General features: G+C 39.4%; 1 protein-coding gene across 3 annotated transcripts; it reads left to right on the top strand.

Moving 5' to 3' along the window:
- The first annotated feature begins 1789 nt into the window (after positions 1-1789).
- Positions 1790-16126, top strand: LOC128380562 (bone morphogenetic protein 1-like). Of its 3 annotated transcripts, none has more exons than XM_053340426.1 (21): positions 1790-1959; positions 2325-2631; positions 7081-7191; positions 7312-7461; positions 7593-7710; positions 8400-8578; positions 8711-8816; positions 9818-9942; positions 10032-10147; positions 10253-10355; positions 10515-10631; positions 10797-10942; positions 11260-11455; positions 11550-11675; positions 12817-12977; positions 13073-13253; positions 14119-14244; positions 14711-14838; positions 14934-15147; positions 15332-15582; positions 15685-16126. In XM_053340426.1, exons 2-21 carry the CDS (start codon positions 2481-2483, stop codon positions 15817-15819), a joined length of 2940 nt encoding a protein of 979 aa, XP_053196401.1. In that variant the 5' UTR covers positions 1790-1959; positions 2325-2480; the 3' UTR covers positions 15820-16126. The 3 variants fall into 3 exon arrangements, with proteins under 3 accessions (XP_053196401.1, XP_053196399.1, XP_053196400.1); XM_053340424.1 differs by having other exon boundaries at positions 12814-12977; XM_053340425.1 differs by having other exon boundaries at positions 1790-2057; positions 12814-12977.
- The last annotated feature ends 1366 nt before the right edge of the window (positions 16127-17492 follow it).

Genomic DNA, 17492 nt, shown 5'->3' with positions numbered 1-17492 from the left:
AAAAACAGAGCCATTGGCCTCCATTTGCCCATGTAGTCATGGCTAGCTGTTTTGCCCTTCTTTCAGTCTTTATGCTAAGCTAAACAGCTGCTAGCTTTAGCTTCATACTTAAGAGTGTACAAACAGTGGTATCAATCTTCTCATGTAACTCTCACTGTTTTTTCAATGTCTCACTATTCGTTTTTAATATAGTGTTCCTTTGTTTCTCCAACCTTTTATCATCCTGTATCAAGGGACTGAATTTATCACTGCAGCACTGGAGTTTCAATTAAGCATAAATCAAACAGACACTTTCAGTTTTAAAATTTCTTTAACATTTCATATCTAGAGCTCTTCTGCTCTCTTGCTTCTCTGGTTTTCCTGATGACTTCTGGTAAAAGCAGTGCTTTTTATTCCTCACCTTTGTCCACAGGTGCTCTTGGTCTGCTCCTGTGTTTTTCCACACCTGTGGCTCATCACTAATCAGCTTTGATCTGCTGCCTGCCTTCCCATCTGCTCCTCATCTCCAATTTGTCTTTAATCAAGTTGTTGTCAAGCTGATTCACCGTGTTACAGCCATTCTTGGATTTCTTGTTCAGCAGGGGTGGATCAGGGTGAGAAGAGATCCAGAGCTTAGCCCACAAACCTACACATGACTCATTCTTATACGCTGGGAACTGACTTCACATGGAAGAACACATTTCTTATGCCACAGTTAAAATTCTGAAATGTAATTTATTTGCATATTCATCAATTCTGAAATGTTTAATGATTTTAAAGTGGTAGCCTAATTATTATTTTTTGTCTCCATCTAAAGAGGCTGATGTTGGCTGCTTCTGTGGCTGTTTCTTTTTGAAAAAGTTTGTCCATGAATGAAGAAGCTGATTGGATAAGTTGCAGGTGCAGGGCTGGCACATTTCAACTCAAACCACAATCGTAAAAGGACGTTGGTTCCACTATAGCATTGATTTGGGTTTCAAATGAATACCACGCATTATTAACAGAAAGTGAATTGGGAAAAAAAAATCAGGGATTTGTTGAAAACATTCGGGGCTTAAGCCCCGGAAGCCCATCCCTGGCGGCGCCAATGGTTTAAAGAATAGAATAGTGTCAACATCACTAATTCATACTGAACTACACAAGTTCAGGAAGTCTTGTCTCTAGTCTGTGTGTTTTCTGTTGATTGGAAAAGTCAAACAACAACAAAAAAGTTGAATTGACTTGTTTGTTGTCTATCCATTTTACACACTGAACAGTGTACATGAGGCTACCAGAGCACACAAAGCCTGTGGGAACCAGTTAAAAGAGAAGAGCAACAGTGCCAAGATACAAACCTATGTAAACAAGTCCTGCCAGTTAAAAGAGAAAATACATTGTTGGTCCAGAACGACATGTCTGACCCCATATTATCAGGAAATAGTTTGACATTTTGAGAAATGCACCTATTTGTGTGCCTAAAGATTTAGAAAAAAATCTGATGACAATATACATGTGTATCTTCAAACTCTCTTTGCTTCTGATGTGAGCTCAGAGATGGTAGAATCACTGTAAAACACACATAACTTCTGTGTGACTAAAATAAAAAGGGAAATTTTTAGACCTGATGTCCCATCAGCCTTTGGAGATGGTTAAAAAAACTGAGTTGATCTCAAAGCAACTGTGGGTGCTGCAGTAGAGATACCATATAACACCAAACTAACTAAACTGGAGACAACAGTTTGTCCTTTCACCTACAAATAAGGGAGGGGGGGGGGTCATGGCAGCAGTATTCCCTCTTTGTGCCAATATAAAAAGCAGATCATAGCGGGGGCTGAATCTTAGCTTGTCATCACTAAATTAAAGCAAATTGAGGTGAAGAGCAGAAAACAGGGTTGTTGATTGACAACTGAAGAGGACGAACTTTTAAACTAAATGCATAAATTTACATTTTGGTTTAAATCAATGAGTGAGCAGCTCATGAGGATGTTCCACAGTTCCTCAGTAAGTGTATCATTTTCCTTTTTGAAATGTTATATAGGCTAGCTCTGCGTCTCCACACATTTGGGAAAGCGTGGATGTGAAGATCCTGCAGCCTGCTGGTAATGTATCAGGTCAATTAACTGCTTTTATGCAAAATTTGCACGTACAGATTATAACTAGCGATTTTTATATCGTCCTTTATCTAAACTCAATATTGCAAAATGATCCTCTATGATCCACTACAACAAAACAAAAACTAAAAAATATTTAAAGAAAGAACGAAAGATTAAATGAGGCTTACACAGTGCATTAATGTTCACAACCCATATGTGTGCAGCAGGTAAAGTTGCTCTCTGGCTTCAGATGCATGGATGTGTGTTTTGCAGTGAGCTGTGTGAGCTCAGCGAATCACTGCAGCAGAATGGAGACGTGAGAAAACAAGCGCCGTGTTTCTAATCTCACACCGCCGCTGTCGAGGAACTTTTTGCGCTATTTTCTCTCCCCTACAACTCCCAGCGCCTATTTAACTTTATTCCTGCTGGATGTGTTACCAAAAAACGATGGCAGTGGCTCCTACAGTTCTGTTCCTGCTGTGCGGTCTGCGCCTGTCCCTAGCAGTTGATTGGGAGTTTGGGGACACAAATTTTACCTACCTCGGTGATGCAATCGACTACAAGGATCCCTGTAAAGCTGGTAAAATGGATTTCACCTCCTCTGCGAATGTGTTCATATTTTGCATTTCTTGCTTTTGTGTAAGCCTTTTGGTCAATATTGATAAGATCTTCAAACCCCAATCTACCGTTGACTATAGGGGGACAAATAGGCTAAAAGTTAAATGCAAGTCTAAATGATGTAGGTTATATGTAAAGGTTGTGGCAGATGAAACATGTGTAAATAACAATATTTAAATGCAAAAAGGATACAAAGTAAGTGTGCTATAATCTTGTAGTTTGTTGGTGCAGGGATTTTTTTTGTCATTGGATTAATATATTAGAAATGACCTAATTTCAACTCACTATCTAATGTACAAAGCAATAAAACCACAGCCACACAGTAACATTGACGTTTAATTGCAATAAGTGAATAATTTCCCCATTTATTTTACTTTATTATGTATCTCTTTGTTCAGCTGAAGTCAAGAACATAACTTGCTTGAAGTAACCTTTCAAAGCTGATGAGGTGATTCCTTGGCACAGCAAACAGTGCAGTTACTACTGATACATGCAGTTTATATTAATATAGAGCAGCTTCAGTCTTAGTAGACTGATATTATTTACTGGAGAGAGCATCTACACAGTTAATACTTTAATATTCAAACCTATATTTTCCTCATATGTTACAGCATTTGAAGGACATATTAGGACTCTTTGTATCTATGCCCCTTTCTTGCCATATGTTAGTTAATCTGTTTCACTTTGTTTTACTGGTGAAGTATATTGTAGTCTGATTAGGGGAAAATCTATTTTAGTCAACTGATCTCAAGCTAAAGGCATCATTCACATTTTTAAAGGGAGTCAAGTTTGACTTTTTCTGTTTGTGTGTTCAGATTTTTATTTTCAGTAGTTAGGTTGAATATAACAGCAAAAGCATCAGCCTCTATATACATCTGTAATATTGGCATAGACTATTCTAACATAAGTGTGCAAACATGATACTCTTGTTAATCCGTGTACATCATGACATTCATCAACTGCCTGACAAGCACTCTTCTTTGCTCCTCCAGTTTCAAAAGTTCACCCTCCTCCCTTCCTCAATCTTGGATGGCACATGAATAAGACAACTCGCAAAGAAAAAAACAAAACAAAACACACAAAAAAGAAACAAAAATCAGTCATAAGTGCCATAAACTACTACAGAAAATTATATAGACCGTATACTGATGATGGTATGGAAATTTGTACACAGTCAGGCATTATTTCCCAATCTAGGTTAGATTAGCTAATTTAATTTCCTCCAGTACCTTGTCGATAGTATTTTCCATTGCACCATTGGTTCGAGCTATAGAAAGTTCTAGACAGATGATGTCTAAGAATGAGAGACTCCATTGGGAAATCTGAAGTTTATGGGGAGGCCCCCGCCTTAAAACTAACACTAACAACTTTTGTCAAACCCCAACGTATAAATCTTCTTAGATTTATTACATTAATTCATGAGTCAGAGTTAGAAGTTTGACATGTGCAAATCATCTACTTTACATCAGTATATTAATAATAGATATGCAGATAAACCGGACATTGATAGTGATATTTAAATCTTGCATTATGAATTAAATTTTAAATCTAAAGTCATTGTCATGAAGCAGCCAGGCTGGATCTTACTGTGTAAATCAATCTGACATGATTTTGTAACAAGCCTTCTCATCTGTTCAAGAAAATGCAATATTTTTCTCCCCGTTATCTGATATGCCAAACAATTACTTTGGTTATTGGGGATTGTCCAGCTGGTTGGGGTGCCTTTTCACTTGTGACTTCTGCAACTTCCAAAACACACCACTCGTCTCTGAGGCAGTTGCCTGGAGACTAGAGGTCATTGAGGCCATGCCAGAGCCGTCCTCGGCTGGACGCCGGTGAAATCCCTCTGGCTTCGGGGCATGGGGTGCACACCGCAGGGGTGACAGTCATTTACAGTCACCATTTGCATGAGTGAATTCACTTCAAAGGCTGACACAGGGCCTGCTACGTCTTTTCATTTGGACTTTCAGGCTTTCAGTGGTTGTTATATCACACGGCTAAATGAGGTATTTAATGGGAGAGACTCTGGTGAGCTGTTGTGCTTGACTTATGCAGGATATATGATAGAAATAGAGGAGAAAACATGGCGAGAGAGTGTGTGTGATGTTCATTATATCTATCAGAAAAGATTCTGAAGCTTGGATTTGGGTTTACCACTCAGTGTCCATATATTTTTCAGTTGCTGGAGCCAGAAAATCCTAATATTGGCATCAGGATGAAGCCTTGGTGTCGTTCAAGCAGACACACGTCATCAAATAGCTCTTCATACCAGTAGCATTTACACATACATTTCAGCATGTTGGTTTCTATTTAACCTTTGAAAGTTAATACTGTATGTGAGCTCAGTTTGCATGACAAGAATTAAAAAAGAAAACGATTTCATCTGGTGGATATTTGTCAAACATATCAGGAGGCTATGGTTATTTTTTAATAATTGTAGTCCTTTCTGCTATGATTCATATTAACAGGTGCCTGTTGTGGTTGAGTCAATGTCACTTGATTCAGTGCTGTTACAGGTGTTCATCAGTGTGTGTTTTTTACACCCAAAATCTCTGTGATCCACAATAAATGAAACCATGTACACCACACTGCACCATCCTTCCACTTTAAACTATGAGGCAATCATCCTTCCTTCTTGTTTGTTTGCTTTTTAATGATTGCTGATGATCCCAATCCTCAACTATGGAGGTTGAAAAATAAGCTATTTTTATCCTGATTGATCTGCCATATTGAGAACAGAAGCTTTCTGCCCACCTCTGCTTGTGTGTTTTTATCTCAACATTTATCTTTCACCCTTTGCTCTACACTGTCAATTACCACATCAAGTCATTGTTTATCACACTGCATGTGACTGTGACTCATAGACTGGTTATATGTGAGTAATGATGATCAAAAGGAAAACAGAGATTATAAAAATCTGAAGAATTGTTACTTTAAAGACTCCCATCAATGGTACATACCTTCTCTCTCTCTCTTTCAGCTTTTTATGCTACTGTAAAATCATTGTCATTTGTTGGAAATGCAGGAACAACTTCAGGCCTTGAACCAAATATAAGAAGAAGAGAACTTCACTTTTTCTGCTAATGTTTTAAAGCTGTTAAATGATGCACAACTTCACCTTATCAGGCATGTAAAGATCTTTGCTCTATATGTACAGGACATCACCCCTGGGTTAATCAGTTGCTGAACATTTAAGAGCAAGTTGCATGAAATGTACCACAAAAACACTGCTTTTTAGGAAGGAGTTTCACTGTATTTCTTAACTAAATGGATCAAAAGATACACATGTGGATTATTGACCAAGGCTACCATAGTTAAACAGAGTTGTATAAATTTGGACGTAATTGAAAATGAAGCCTGGTAAAGAAAAGGGACATCATGTGCAGCCATCATCATTCATAAAAAAGCTTCTGCAACAATAGTGCCGCCACTGTGGGCACAAAATGCTGATTTGTATGTTGCTGTTGTTAGTAGCTCTTCAGCAATGTTGAACAGTCCAGCACAGTGTGATCACAGTCCTGTAAAATATTCAGTGCACATCTTCATCCTTTAAAATGACTCAGTAGCTGGACAGATAGTTCTCCAGTATGTACCAGTTTGTGTACAGTACCAGATTGTGTGCACTGTCTGTTTGCAGATCAAACAGACACATGGGGTCCTGTTTGGGCCTCTTTTCAAAACAGAGGTATTTACTTACAGACATAGATAAATCCTCCAGTGGGTTGCTTCTGTCTGCAGGAGACATGTAGAAAGTAATGGAGAAAGTCATTTCAGTCACTGCTTGAACAACAAGTAGTACCATACTAAAGTAGTATAGATTATAATGTGATATTGGGCTTTATAAGTAAAATTGATTTAATATGCTAACAGTAGGAGTTTTGTGAGTAACAATATCATCTTTAGTATTATATTTGATCTAAATTTAGTGTCCTGTTTTCGAATTGAGGTTTCTTCTTCCTCTTAGCTTCAACATTAGCATTCATTTAGAGTCATGTATCTGGCCACCTGGTCAATGTAGTGTAAGTCCAATATTTACCCCCCTTTTAGCTCTGGTTTTTGTCTCTGGCTTTTTAGCTACTAAATGTTCCACTATGATCACCAACTAGCTGCTAACTGTGTCTGCTTGCCATTTGATGCTAGGCAGGCATAGGAGGGTGAACCAAAACAGCAAAGTTATCAGTCGGAAAACAAAAAAAGTACATTTTAGGGGAATTACAGATTCAGGTGATAATTCGCTGTGGGTCCATCACTGTAGGTAACCCAACAAACAAGTATTCATGTGATTCATACTTAATAGAAAAAGTTACTCACACTACAGTCCTGTGTGTATGAATGTGTTGACTGTATTTTTTCTTTTTACCTTGGTTACAGCTTCATAAACGTCTGTCTGTCTGTTATCTGTCCTTCACAGCTGCCTTTTTGGGAGATATTGCCCTGGATGAAGATGACCTTCTCATGTTTAAAGAGGTCCACAATATTGAAGGTGCACGACACACCGTCCTGACAAACCAAACAGACTCAGGTATCAAAGTAGAAATTAGTTTACCATTATATGAATAATTCTGACTGACTCTTTTGGCTCTTTGGCTCTGGCTCTTTTAACTGTGATCAAGTGAAAAGATATCCTATGCACCTGTTACAGTTAACAGTTCCACCTCCAATGAGAGTGTCAGAAGTAAGAGGGCTACAGACAGACACACACTCCATCGTTGGAGGAGGGCGGCTACCTCCAGACCTGAGCGAGTTTGGCCAGATGGCATTATACCGTACATGATCAGCGGGAATTTCAGTGGTGAGTTCTATGTAAACGCAATCATTTTTCATCTGTTCGTACAGGGGACTTGTGTGCTATAAACAGCCAGACGTTGCCAGGTCGCCTGGCATCCTGAAGCTGTCAAACTCTAATTCAGAGTTTCCTTTCAGGCAGTCAGCGAGCCATTTTCCGTCAGGCGATGCGTCACTGGGAGAGGCACACATGTGTAACGTTCACTGAGAGGACGACTGAAGAAAGCTACATTGTTTTCACCTACAGACCTTGTGGGTGAGTCGGGTGCCCAAACTGCTTTAAAGGGACCATACTTTTACATTTGCTACAAATCAAATATATTTATCACCATGCTGTTCCAGGAATCCATTGTTTTTTATTCATTTTCATTAGCATACTTGTGTGAGCTGTGTAATCCACCACAACATGCATGAAGTCTGCATTCATTTTTGTCCAAGTCCAATAATACAGTCATGAGTTAATGCAGAGCATACTCTTTCGCATCAATTCGTGCTGCTATATTAAATATTAACATAACAGTGATATAAACAAGGGATCAACTGACTACATGTATGTGAATTACATTGCTTGTTTTTTTTAATGAGAACACACAAATGATCATTTAACTCTTCAGCATTTTATCGTCTTTCAGTTCATTGTTTTGAGTCATTTCCAGCAGCAGGTGACTTTTTTTTAGTAAACAATCCAGTACCCTGCCTGCTCAGTATAGAATGGCTGATTAGCTGGGGAACATAGTGAAGCATGTAGCACCTAAAGGTAACAGTAGATATTTCCCAAAACATATAATAATACCTGCATTTGAAGAGTGAGAAGTATAGGTTGTAATTAATGGGAAATCAAACTTGCAAACACACTGGTACAGCTTTTAATACTCACAAGAAGCAGAGAGTCAGTCTTTGTTCTAGATACTCCAGGATGTGGATCTGAAGTGTTGCCCCCTGCAGGTGTTGTTCCTACGTGGGAAGGAGAGGTGGCGGCCCTCAGGCCATCTCTATCGGAAAGAACTGTGACAAGTTTGGCATTGTGGTACATGAACTTGGCCACGTGATTGGGTTCTGGCATGAACACACACGTCCGGACCGTGATGAGCATGTAAGCATCATCAGAGACAACATCCAACAAGGTACTGCAGATGTGGATTTGGTGACATGCATAGTAGACATGAATCAGTGTGAATGTATGTATGTTGTGCTCACTGACTCTCCAGATGTTTTTTCTTGCATTTAGTACAATGTCTGTGTGTGTGTATCAATAGGACAAGAGTATAACTTTCTGAAGATGGAGCCAGGCGAGGTCGACTCACTTGGGGAAGTGTACGACTTTGGCAGCATCATGCATTATGCAAGGAATACTTTTTCAAGGTTGGTATGTGATGTTTTGTAATGCTTTACAGAATTGTCTTTTCCTTAAATCAGTTTTCCCAGTTTTTCCCAGCTGTGAGTTTCCTTAGTTTTCTGATTTACCTTTGTTAACAGAGCAGCATTCACTTACATGAACTGTACAATTCAAAGGTCATTAAATACCCCTGCTGGAGCAGTGATTGGGTAAATGTCTAGCTCAACAGCCTAATGCTTGAGCATTGATACTATTGTAGTGACAATACACATGGTTGGTGTGCAGCAACCTGCTTCTCTACCCACACTGCCACCATCATGCTTTGGTTCTAAGAAATCCTTAATACAATCTGTCTTTGTGTAATGTATAAACAGCCGTGTTGCCACAATGACCTGGTGTTTGTCCTTTTATTTGGCTCTGCTAAACAAGCTCCAAAGGAAACCTCGGGGGATTGGCCCTTTATTGTCACAGAAATGGTTTCACACTAGTCTCCTTTTCATTGCTGTCTCGTGCATGTTGTTGCCCTGTTGCCTTTCTCTGTGCTTTGGTTTTTTACCTCCATCACCGCTTTGCTGGTGTGGGTCATGGAGGCATGCCAAGCTAAATAAAGGCCTGGCCGTTCAGGCTTTTTGAACTGCCAGGCCTTTGGGCTGGAGTGGCTTTTTTTCTCTGGCATTCAGAAGCGGGCTCCACTGAGCCGGCTGGCACCAGCGAAAAGCCCCATTCAGAGTGCTCTGTTTTCACATGCCTGTCATTCACGGGTGCATCACCATGGGAACTGTACAAGAGTGAGCTCCAAACCCAGCAAGAGATTATCAGAATCAATAAAGTATCAAGGTGTTGAGCAGGAGTCGGATATGAAAGAATCTGTCATTCTCTTTGAACTTTTGGGAAACTATTTTTCCTGCACATGTACACAATTATATGTGATTATTGATCAGCCTTTTTGTGCTGTAATTAATTTTAATCTAACTTTAGATATTATTTAAGCAATGAATTGCTCATATTTGTGATTTTTCTGACACAGAGGCGTCTTCTTAGACACAATCTTGCCACGATATGATGTCAATGGAGCCCGGCCACCTATTGGGCAGAGGACCAGGCTAAGCAAAGGGGACATTTCACAAGCTCGCAAACTCTACAAATGCACAAGTAAGATGCATTAGATTTGTAGAGTGTATATATATATTTTTTTATATATATATAATGTTATATATGTTAATGTTATGTGGCTATGACAGAATGTGGGGAAAGCCTGCAGGAGAGTGTGGGAAACTTCTCTTCCCCAGATTTCCCCAACGGTTACTCAGCATACGCTCACTGTGTGTGGAGGATCTCCGTGACTCCTGGAGAGAAAGTGAGCAATGACAAATAACTGGAAACATTAATTCAATAACAGGTACAATCAGTGGACAAATATCAAATGTTTCTTGTAACCCCACACCTTCCTTCTGTATTTTAGATTGTTCTGAATTTTACCTCCATGGACCTCTTCAGGAGTCATTTGTGCTGGTATGACCATGTGGAGGTCCGAGATGGGTTCTGGAGAAAAGCTCCTCTGAAAGGTACTTGGAAGAAGATTTGCAACAAACTTACCCCCTCACCACAAAAATCATCCAAACACCTGTCATCATACATGTCATACAGTTGATTCCTGCTATATACTTTGTAGTCAGCACTGTGAAGCACTTACTGACAGGTGCTGTCATTATTTTTTTCAACAGGCCGTTTTTGTGGAGACACACTTCCAGATCCCATCATCTCAACTGACAGTCGACTGTGGATTGAGTTCAGAAGCAGCAGCAGCTGGTTGGGAAAAGGCTTTTCAGCGGTCTACGAAGGTACAGCACAGGCAATGTCATGATTTTACTCTCTCGTGTGAATCATCAGCCATTGCGATGAGTTCTACATTTGTTTTCACATGGAAAGCTGAAGGTAGAAGAGCAGAAAGCCCATCTCTGGATTAAACAAATTGCCATTAATCTCACTTCTCACCTCCTGTGAAGCCATCTGTGGGGGAGAGGTGAAGCGGGACAGCGGCCAGATCCAATCCCCCAATTATCCTGATGACTACCAGTCCAACAAAGTGTGCGTGTGGAAAATCACAGTAGCAGAAGGTTTTGACGTTGGCCTCTCATTTCAGTCGTTTGAGGTAAACTCCCCTTTGTTGCTATTAATTACATACGTAACATAAGTACGGAAAGATAAAAACAAACAGCAATGAATGGTGGTTAAAGTTGAATGTAGGTGAATTACTGAGGTATGTTTTAATTTGTAAAATATTCTTTCTGCAGAAACACATTTTGTTAGATCCACACAGAGAAGTATAGTAAGAAGTAAAACTGTTACTTTTCAAACAGAAAGCAGTGAAGGAGGTTTGCCTCGTTCTTTTAGAAAATGGATGAGAGAGAACATCTGGTCTGCTTTAATGTCTCTTTCCAAACTCCACTGTCCTTGCTTTGACTGCAGACTGAGAGACACGATAGCTGTGCCTACGACTATGTGGAGGTGAGGGATGGCAGTTCGGAGAACAGCCCACTGCTGGGCCGTTTCTGCGGCTACGACAAACCAAACGACATGAAGAGCAGCTCCAACCAGCTCTGGCTGAAGTTTGTATCTGATGGATCAGTGAACAAAGCTGGGTTTGCAGCCAACTTCTTTAAAGGTTAGCTGTGAAAACGACTTTTGGTTTACACGTGTGGCAGGTGATGCTTTTGTCTAGTGTATAAAACAGAATTGTGTGATTTCTCATTTGCTAGAGATGGATGAGTGCTCCAGACCGGACAATGGTCACTGTGAACAGCGCTGTCTCAACACACTGGGCAGCTACAGATGTGCCTGTGACCCTGGATATGAGCTGGCAGCGGACAGACGCAGTTGTGATAGTGAGTGTAGAGCACGACTCATCACACTATCTTAAAACTGCTGTTAGACTGCCACTACTTCAAAAAGCCTTGAAGCTCGTTCAGCATATTCTACACTCACATAATAATCTATCAATCAATCAATCTTTATTTATATAGCATCAAATCACAACAAAAGTCATCTCAAGGCACTTTTCTCATAGAGCAGGTCTAGACCGTACCCTTTAATTTCAATTTAAAGAGACCCAACATTCCCACATGAGCATCTGTTCCACATAATGTTGCTGAAATAATGCATACATGATATAAAATGCATGGACAGATGAAGTGAGAACAGCATCCCAAAGGCCCACTGAGAATTGGATCCCAATGAGGAGGCCATGCAGGGTCTGTAGTTGACATTTGTTCCCACTTGAGTGCATTCATCCTCAGACCCATTCAGTAGCTGAACCCGGCCCACTCAACAGGCTATGGACTAGCTGAATTGAGTTCCTGGCCACAACAAAAAACCCTCTGTCAGACAGGGCTGACGGCTACAGCTGGAAAGCATCAACTTTGAAAAAAAAGTCATGAAGTATTTTGTCATCAGATAGATAGATAGATAGATAGATAGATAGATAGATAGATAGATAGATAGATAGATAGATAGATAGATAGATAGATAGATAGATAGATAGATGAAAAGTGGAAATTATGTGAGGTTTTTTTTATTGCATTAATCCTCAAGCGTATATTGAGATGCAGCATTTTACTCTTTTGCCACAAGGGGGCAGTCCTTCCCCACTGTAGCTTTGCTGTTAGTCTTTGACAGTCTGTAGGTCACTGTTGATTGAGCCAAACAGAGTAAATGGATATTACATTTCTCTTCTGTATAATTTGATGTATTCCCTGATTTGAAATGTTTGATTTAAAATGTTATTCTTTTGATTTTAAAGGCTGTGGTTACCATTACTAACTTGTAATACTAGTACCACAATATCATTTTATGGCAGTTGTTTATTACTGGGCTATTATGTTGTTATTTCTTGTCATTTAACATTTAATTAATGGCCTGAAAATTAAATGGGTTATTTTTTCATTAAAAGAGTCAAGAGCAGGTTGAACACTTCTCCTCTCACACATCTACTGTACCACTAAAATCTGCGTTTTCTCTCACTAGCAGCTGCCTGTGGTGGCTTCATCACCAAGCTGAACGGGTCCCTCACCACCCCTGGGTGGCCCAAAGAATACCCACCCAATAAAAACTGTGTGTGGCAGCTGGTGGCACCCATTCAGTATCGCATCACCCTGGTGTTCGATGTGTTTGAGACTGAAGGCAATGATGTAAGTTACCAGCACATAACCTACAGATGAGAATTTCACTGCCAGTTCTTCTTTTCCCTTGATCATGAGTAAAACTTTCTAGTGTTTACCATCAGGTGTGTAAGTACGATTATGTGGAAGTGCGCAGTGGGTTGAGCTCTGAATCAAAGCTTCATGGGAAGTTCTGTGGAGCAGAGAAACCTGAGGTCATCACCTCCCAGCACAACAACATGAGGATTGAATTCAAGTCTGACAACACTGTCTCCAAGAAAGGTTTCAAGGCTCATTTCTTCTCTGGTAAGATATGACGTATTGAGGAAGGAACTATCTAGATAAGATTACGTATGCACATTAATGATGGATTGATATTATCACCACATACGGAAGAGTAATTATAGCAGCTGTCTTCAGTTTCTGCCACCAGAATTGGACAGTGCAGCTTGTTTAAAGCTTGGATAATTTTTTACACATTGAAATTCATGTTCATAATCACCTTCACATTTTCTACTATTGACATTTAATCTTATTTCTAACTGGTGCACCCAATGTTTGTATTAACCCTAACTAACCCTAACCCTAGCCCTAACCCTTTCCAAATAAATATTTCAAAGAATACTTAATTTACCATTCAGGAAAATGATTAGACAAGTCAGCCAACAGATAGCTGTGGAATTAATTATGTTTCTGGTCCATTATATTTGCTGCAGGCTTTCTCCTTTTGTAATTTAAACATAGCTGATAACTCCTGTACAAATCCACATGGGAGCATCTGATTTACTGCTTCAATTAACAGTAACATTAACATTAACATTTATGAATGGACAGCTCACTTTTTTAATTTTGTATTTATTCATTGATTGGCGGTATGGACGTATTTTTCACTAAAGTTTGGCCCTCCATCCACACTAGACCAGCACTAAACTATTTAACTACATTTTCACTTCAAAACTACTAACATAAGGTATACCCAAATGTAAGTGTGGATCATCAGACCTGAATATAATTGAAGACAAATTCTTCTTCCTCCTTGAAGAAAACAGAAAGCCTTTGTGCTTGCCCTCACTGCAGCAGCAACTGATATGGGCCTAAAAATAATGTACAAGTTCTCTGCAGTTTATTGTGACACATTGACATGTTTTAATTTCTTTAAACGCCTCTACAGATATAGACGAATGCTCTAAAGAAAATGGAGGTTGCCAGCATGAATGTGTGAACACCTTCGGAAGCTATAGTTGTCAGTGCCGCAGTGGCTTCATGCTGCACGATAATAAACATGACTGCAAGGAAGGTACAGTATGCATCTCTACTGTCCTCTCATCTGTTTGATTTAAAGGGCCAATTCAGCCCAAATTACTCTTCTCCTATCTAGTCTGATTTCTAACTCAGTACAACAGATGTGATTGGATTGTTAGTGGTGGTGCTCACAGCATTGAAACTTAAAAGTAAATGGTCCCTGTGGGAACTTGTGAGTGTTTCACTTTGTAAATTGGATGAACCAACCCTTCAGCAATGGGCCAAAGGATGTCCTGTTTACCTATTGCTTAGTTATTTTAAAATGTCCACGTGGAAATCCCTTATATCTGTGTGTGGAAAGCTTTAGTTTGCTTTCATTTTTGCCATACTTTTCATAGCTTCCTATTTACAGTGGAAATAAGGCCTCGGGGGGAACTTGCATTGAAGTAAAGGAAATGATGTTACCACCCAACGATGCAGCTTACTTGTATTGTTATGAGATGTTATTTTGCTTTTTTCAGCGGGCTGTGATCATGTGGTGAACAGTGTATCAGGCACAATCAGTAGCCCAAACTGGCCCGACAGATACCCCAGCAAGAAGGCCTGCACCTGGTCCCTGTCCACGACTGCGGGCCACCGAATCAAACTTGTATGTCGTGACCCAAAATAAATTAAAGCTCTGATTGGCAGTTAAAATCATATCATAGATTAATATCTCATTGCATTTCTCTATAAATGACTCAGGTTTTCAATGAGATCGACATGGAGGCTCATCTGGAGTGTGCCTATGACCATCTGGAGATCTATGATGGGCGAGACACCCGTGCAACCAGTCTGGGACGTTTCTGTGGCACAAAGAAGCCTTCTCCAGTCATCTCCAGTGGCAACAAAATGTTCCTGCGTTTTTTCTCTGACAACTCAGTGCAAAAGAGAGGCTTTGAGGCTTCATACAGAGCAGGTGGGCAAAGCATGAAGCTATTTTCCACCCCAAAAAGAATAAAATTATACTTTTGTTAGAGACCAAAAATGTGCCGTTTCAAGTCTGGGTTTGTTTTCTGTTGTGTTTTAAAAAGCTTCATTCTTTCCTTACTTTTACGAGCTCCTCTTTTTGACCCTCTAATTTTGTGGTTGTGAATTCCCAGAATGTGGAGGGAGCCTTAAAGCCGAGGTCAAGACAAAAGACCTGTACTCTCATGCTCAATTTGGAGATAACAACTACCCTGGAGGATCCGACTGTCTGTGGGTAGTGTCTGCTGAGAAGGGCTACGGAGTGGAGATCATCTTCCAAGTATTTGAGATTGAGGAAGAGGCAGACTGTGGATATGATTATGTGGAGCTATATGACGGCGCTGACATCAAGTCTCCAAGGCTGGGGCGATATTGTGGATCTGGGGTAAGGCTAAAAATATCAGTCTTGAGTAGTAAACACTATGTAAACACAACTATTCTTACAATAGTATTTCTTTTTGTCTATATCTTCTTTTTTTTTCCTCAGGCTCCAGAGGAGATTTACTCAGCTGGGGACGCCATAGTTTTAAAATTTCACTCGGATGACAGCATCAGTAAAAAAGGATTTCATGTGCGCTACACAAGCACAAAGTTCCAGGACACATTACATGCAAGCAAGTGACTCTCTACACTTACCCCAAAACCTAAATAGAGACTTCACCCCTAACATTTGGTCAGTCACACCCATTTTCCAAAGACGAGTGAATGCATGGATTGATACCACAAACACCAACCCACATACTTTACGTTCACATCTGTTAGAGAAGAGTGAAGCCATGCAGAGAAATCACATCTTTACCCTTCCTCAGTTTGTAGCTATATAGGATGAAAGGCAAGGACTCGTTTGTATTGATTATTTTGAGTACTGCCTGTAACAAGATTACATCACAGCAATCTGTGAAGATATAAAATGTATATATTGTGATATAGTTTGCCTTGTTTTTTTAATCATGACATCCACTGTGTCACTTTTTACTGTCTGAGGATGAAAGTTCGATCACTTTGAATGAATGTAATGCACTTTGTTGTATTATATTACTTGACAAATGCACAATGGTTAGATATGGGTTTGGTAGATAGAAAAATCTAATTAGTTGAAAACTCAGTTTGTTAAATCAGACCTGATCTGTTATTTAATATTTTTTCTGGCCTGCCTTTGCTTTACTTTTATTTTTAGTGCACTAACATTCTCTCAAACTGTGTTTCTGTGCATCATATTCTCTTGCAACAGCAGTACACAATGATAACAGAAGAAATTACCACCACATTCTTCAATATATCCAAAATGTTGCCTTTACACCTCAGATGACATGATAATCCTTAAAAATGTTTCTATACCTTAAGGGGTAAGGCTGGTGATTCATATTTTTCTTATTGTCAACAAATCTCATGTGCAGACCCAAACAAACTATGAATTATGTGTTTTTAATAGTTTTTAGACAACAATGGAGGTCTACAGAGGAATAAGGCATATCAGACATTGGGTACATACATTATAAGTAGGATCAGTTCATTGTTGGTTTGGCTCTGCACATGAGATTGGTTGATAATAAGAAAAATATAAAAAATTGCCAGCTGCATGATTTAATGTGTTATAGTGATGTAAGGTATACCCCAGGGTGTATCAGTGCACTGTGAAATCTCTGTGGGGTTTAGCTTCGGTGCCTAATACACTAGTCAGTGATGCTGGTTAGAAAAGAAACTTTACACACAGATTTTCAGCCCAGTTTTAAAGGAGCCTTGCGGAGATTTCATGGAAACAAACAAAGTTATGTTTACATTCAGTGTACAAAAATGTAGTAACTTTGTCCTCGAAAAACCTATTAAACAAATAAACCTGTTAAATGCATTTTTTTTTTTACATTCACGTTTGCTAGCTTGCAGTCTTCTTCATTGTCTTTGTTGGTGCATTGTTTAATTTTGCGCTACCACCAACAACTGACAATTAGTGGAATAGCATAAAACCAATGTTTATCCTCATTTACTTGCACAATACAAACACTTGTAAAAGCATTGCTCTATATCACTACCGATGGTCAAAAACTCCACAGGGTACCTTTTTATGTTACTCTTAAACAATAACAAATAGCACTTCAGCCTCTACAGTTTGTTATCAATTGACGAGGATGTACTATTTATTTTCATGCCAGAATGAGCACACGTTGGAAAAACAATTTTTACAAAGTACTTTTATTAAAATATTACCCATCTAATTCTGTGTGATATTGGGTGCCACTTCACATTCATCAGCCTTTGGATCAACCAGGGTAAACAAATGGTACACTCAGTGTATCT

Source organism: Scomber japonicus, chromosome 19, assembly GCF_027409825.1.
Source record: "Scomber japonicus isolate fScoJap1 chromosome 19, fScoJap1.pri, whole genome shotgun sequence".
In the NCBI taxonomy this organism is placed as follows: domain Eukaryota; kingdom Metazoa; phylum Chordata; class Actinopteri; order Scombriformes; family Scombridae; genus Scomber; species Scomber japonicus.
This window is presented reverse-complemented; position numbering and strand designations above follow the sequence as displayed.

Bases quoted from the DNA above. Each gene is read 5' to 3' on its own strand.
- LOC128380562 (XM_053340424.1), top strand. From the start codon at position 2,481: ATGTGTTACCAAAAAACGATGGCAGTGGCTCCTACAGTTCTGTTCCTG. The intron at 7,462-7,592 runs GTGAGTTCTATG...GTTTCCTTTCAG, and splicing joins GATCAGCGGGAATTTCAGTG to GCAGTCAGCGAGCCATTTTC. The intron at 14,245-14,710 runs GTACAGTATGCA...TGCTTTTTTCAG, and splicing joins TAAACATGACTGCAAGGAAG to CGGGCTGTGATCATGTGGTG.